Source organism: Ceratina calcarata, unplaced genomic scaffold, assembly GCF_001652005.2.
Source record: "Ceratina calcarata isolate Rehan_Ccalc_2016 unplaced genomic scaffold, ASM165200v1 scaffold1008, whole genome shotgun sequence".
Lineage (NCBI taxonomy): Eukaryota > Metazoa > Arthropoda > Insecta > Hymenoptera > Apidae > Ceratina > Ceratina calcarata.
The window spans coordinates 1-3,575 of record NW_017130950.1 but is presented as its reverse complement, the minus strand read 5'-3'; the positions used below and the strand labels follow the sequence as shown (position 1 = coordinate 3,575).

At 36.5% G+C, this 3,575-nt stretch overlaps 1 protein-coding gene across 1 annotated transcript; it reads right to left on the bottom strand.

The window, feature by feature from the left end:
* Window positions 1-561: 561 nt before the first annotated feature.
* On the bottom strand, window positions 562-3,185 carry LOC108632052 (general transcription factor II-I repeat domain-containing protein 2-like). The gene is made up of 3 exons (XM_018036352.1): window positions 1,559-3,185; window positions 716-811; window positions 562-647 (listed from the first exon to the last, which is right to left on the bottom strand). Exons 1-3 carry the CDS (start codon window positions 3,183-3,185, stop codon window positions 562-564), a joined length of 1,809 nt encoding a protein of 602 aa, XP_017891841.1.
* Window positions 3,186-3,575: the final 390 nt, after the last annotated feature.

Here is a 3,575-nt window from a genome sequence, read left to right as displayed (position 1 = left end):
GACCGTTCCGTAAATTCACATTACGCGTTGTATACAGTTGCTCACGAAAGTATTCGAACGCTACATATATTATTACATTGTTTAATATTAATAGTTTATTGGACCACCTTTAGCAGTAATGGTATGCTTCAGTCGACGTTCCATACTATAAACCAATGATTTTGTAAAAATATACTCCATGGAATTCCATGCTTCTATAATTTTTTGTTTCAATACCTGTTTCGAAGTTATTTCATATTTATTTAATCTTTTGCCGATTTTAACCCATACATTTTCATTTATGTTTAGACTTTGTGGTAGAGTAATTAACATATGGGGCATGGGGTGTGTTATATATGATCCATTCTTTCACAATTACAGCAGTATGCTTAGGATCGTTATCGTGTTGGAAGTGGATATCTTCCAATAATCCTGATTTACGGGCACTTTATAACAAATATATAATAACTTCTGTCTACGTCGTTGAATCATTTTCAAGTTTTACTGATGTAATCTTCAGACGTTCCTCTTACTATAGATACCAAACTGATTTAATTAGTTTAGTACACCTTATTTTATTCATTAAAAGTTGTAATTTAAGGGTTCGAATACTTTGGTGAGCCATTGTATATCCATATCCTCTACGGACAAAGGTCTCTTCTTGTGGCCTTTCATGTAATAATAATTACAATAATCAATTATTACTCCATTTTCTTAATGAATTATTGTATTATACGGTATTTGTCCATGGTCTTCGTTATACCCAATGGATCGTATCCAGCGACTTCTCTAGCCGTAGCCAATTTCTTCCCGCATGCTTTACATTCATCGACTGAAACGAGTTCGGGTATAAATAAATTCTTAATATGTGTGGAACAATCTTGAAGAATTCATTGTATTGTCGTAGTTCCAAGTTTCACATATATCGTCGAATGAAATTATATTCTCGTTACTAACATAAATATTGCTGTGGCTTCTAAATTGCGCCACTAGGCGTTTAATCAAATGCGGATAATCGAAGATGACATAATATGTAATTTTCCCTCTGCTCCTGTACACCGCGTTCACTGCTGCGTTCACGACTCGTGGGGATTCTCGTCAGCCTAGACCAGAGCTGCTCAGGGTTTGCCCGTACGGGCAGGCTGTCTCGTTACCGCGGGCATAAACAGTTCGGCGGGCACTGCTCGAAACCCTCGCGGGCAACTTCGGCACACTTATTACTACTACTACTTTACAGACTTACTACTACTGTTTCGTTGTCGCCGAACGAGAAGATTACATATGTGACGCGCATATGAAGTACAAATTATTTTCAAATCAATCAATCAATTATTTACAAATTTTTCACATGGGTAAAATTCACATTATTCGCAAAAATACAATATAATTTATACATGTGTGCTGTCCTTCGATTTTTTCCGTTGTACTAATTGTTTTATGTTTGGAACAAACGTTTCGCATGAATGAACTATTAATGCACATTTAGTATGGTAACTACTTAATGAATTTCTAATAACAGATTTTGTCCTTTTCATTATAGAAAATAATTGTTCACAGGTATAAGTTGAGCCGAACATACATAAAATTTTTGCGGCAGTTGTATGTAATTGCGGATATTGATCTCGTGGTAAAACCTTGTAAAAATCTATTAAATTGTGCAAATTTTTCTCGTATTGAAATTTTAGAACTCTGTCGCATCTTAAATCTATTAACTCCGTTCGCAAATGTGGGGATACGTTCTCGTAATTAACTGAAAATGGAGAAGATATTAAGTCAAAATCATTTTCCATCGTTAAAATATCGCGAAATCTGTCTGTAAATTCGTCGTAAAGCTCACGAAGTACGGTCGGATAATGTTCGTAAGTACTAGCAGTACATACTGATTGTAATTTCGGAAAATGGGTTGTATTCCCAGATTGTAAATCTTTTTCCCAAAGATCTAACTTCATCTTGAAAGCCCGTATAGCATCAAATAAATCAATTATTGTCTTCTTTTTGCCTTGTAGCCTGACATTTAATATGTTTAAGTGGTCAATGAGGTCCGAAAGAAACGCCAAGTTTTCTAACCAATTATTATCTTCTAATTGAGGAATCGGTTTCCCTGCCGTTTGCATAAAATTTTTTATTTCATCCCTAAGTTTAAAAAATCTATCTAAAGCTTTTCCTCTACTAAGCCACCGTACTTCAGTAAAATATGGCAGCTCACCATATTCGGAATCTAATTCCTGCAGGAATGTTTTAAACTGGACTCGTTTCAACCCGTGATTACGAATGTAGTTAATAGTTTGCACTACAACGGTCATTACAGACTCAAACTTAATCGTTTTCGCGGATAAATTTTCTTTATGCACTATACAATGCACCGCAATGATATTGTGAGGAATTGGTAAATTTTGTAATTTTTGCCTCAGTCGACCTACGAAACCTATATTTCTCCCTATCATTGATGGTGCTCCATCAGTTGCTACTGACACCAAATTGTGCCAGTCTAAATCGTGGTCGTTAATTGATTGTTCCACGCATGCCATGATGTCTTCTCCTTTCGTTCCTTTCATATCGCAGAAGTCTAACAATTCTTCAACAATATTCATATGAATGTCCACCCCGCGAATAAAAATGGACAATTTTGGTGTGCCTGAAATATCGGTGCTTTCATCGAGAGCTAAAGAATACGCCACAAACTTCTTCGAACATTCACTCAATTGCTCCATCATGTTTTCTGCAATTTCCCGTATACGACGGGAAATTGTGGACCTCGATAAGCTGATGGCTTCTACTTTCTTTATTTCGCTGGGGAACAGGTGGTGTGCAGCTATCGCCATGCTGTTTTTTATAATTTCCCCAACTGTGAACGGGAGAGTCGTCCTTCCAATTTCGTAAGCTATTTTGTAGCTCACTTCCAGCACATTTTCGTCCATTATAGAAAGTTCGTCGTCAGCTTCATCATCATTACTTGACATTTGAGCTTTTAGAGCTTCTATTTTTTCTCGTCTCTGCTCAGGTGTATACGACATATATTCGATTTCGTGATACACGGTATAATGTCTCTCCACATTGTACCTTTTCACTTGATTTAATTGTTTGTGGCACACCAAACACTTCACAAGATCACCGTCCGCAATGAAAAGAAATTCTTCTTTCCATGCACTTTTGAAATAAGTCACTGCATTCTTGCTTGGCCGTTTAGAACAAGACGGGGCATCCATGATTGCAAGCCACGTAGATGAAGTTCTATCATAAAAATCGCGTCAGTGATAAGTGGAAGTCAAATATATTAGTTGCTTAACAATTTTTGGCAATTACCAATAATCAAAAATACATATGTTCTTAATCGTTGAAAACAAACTGGTGTTAACAATATTAACACTAATGATGAGACGACTTGAGCCACAGTAAGGAATTTCAAAACTCGGTAACTAACTGATTGCTAACAATTGAAAAGACTTGTAATACTTCGAAGAGTTCGACAAGATCTGGCGGACTTCCCTAAAAAATTGTTACCTCGGACGTCAATTTTTGGGGGTGAAACGAAACACCGATTGGAGAAATCAAAGCCTCCTTGGTGTTGTAAATGTACCAGCGAGTTAGAACTTTGT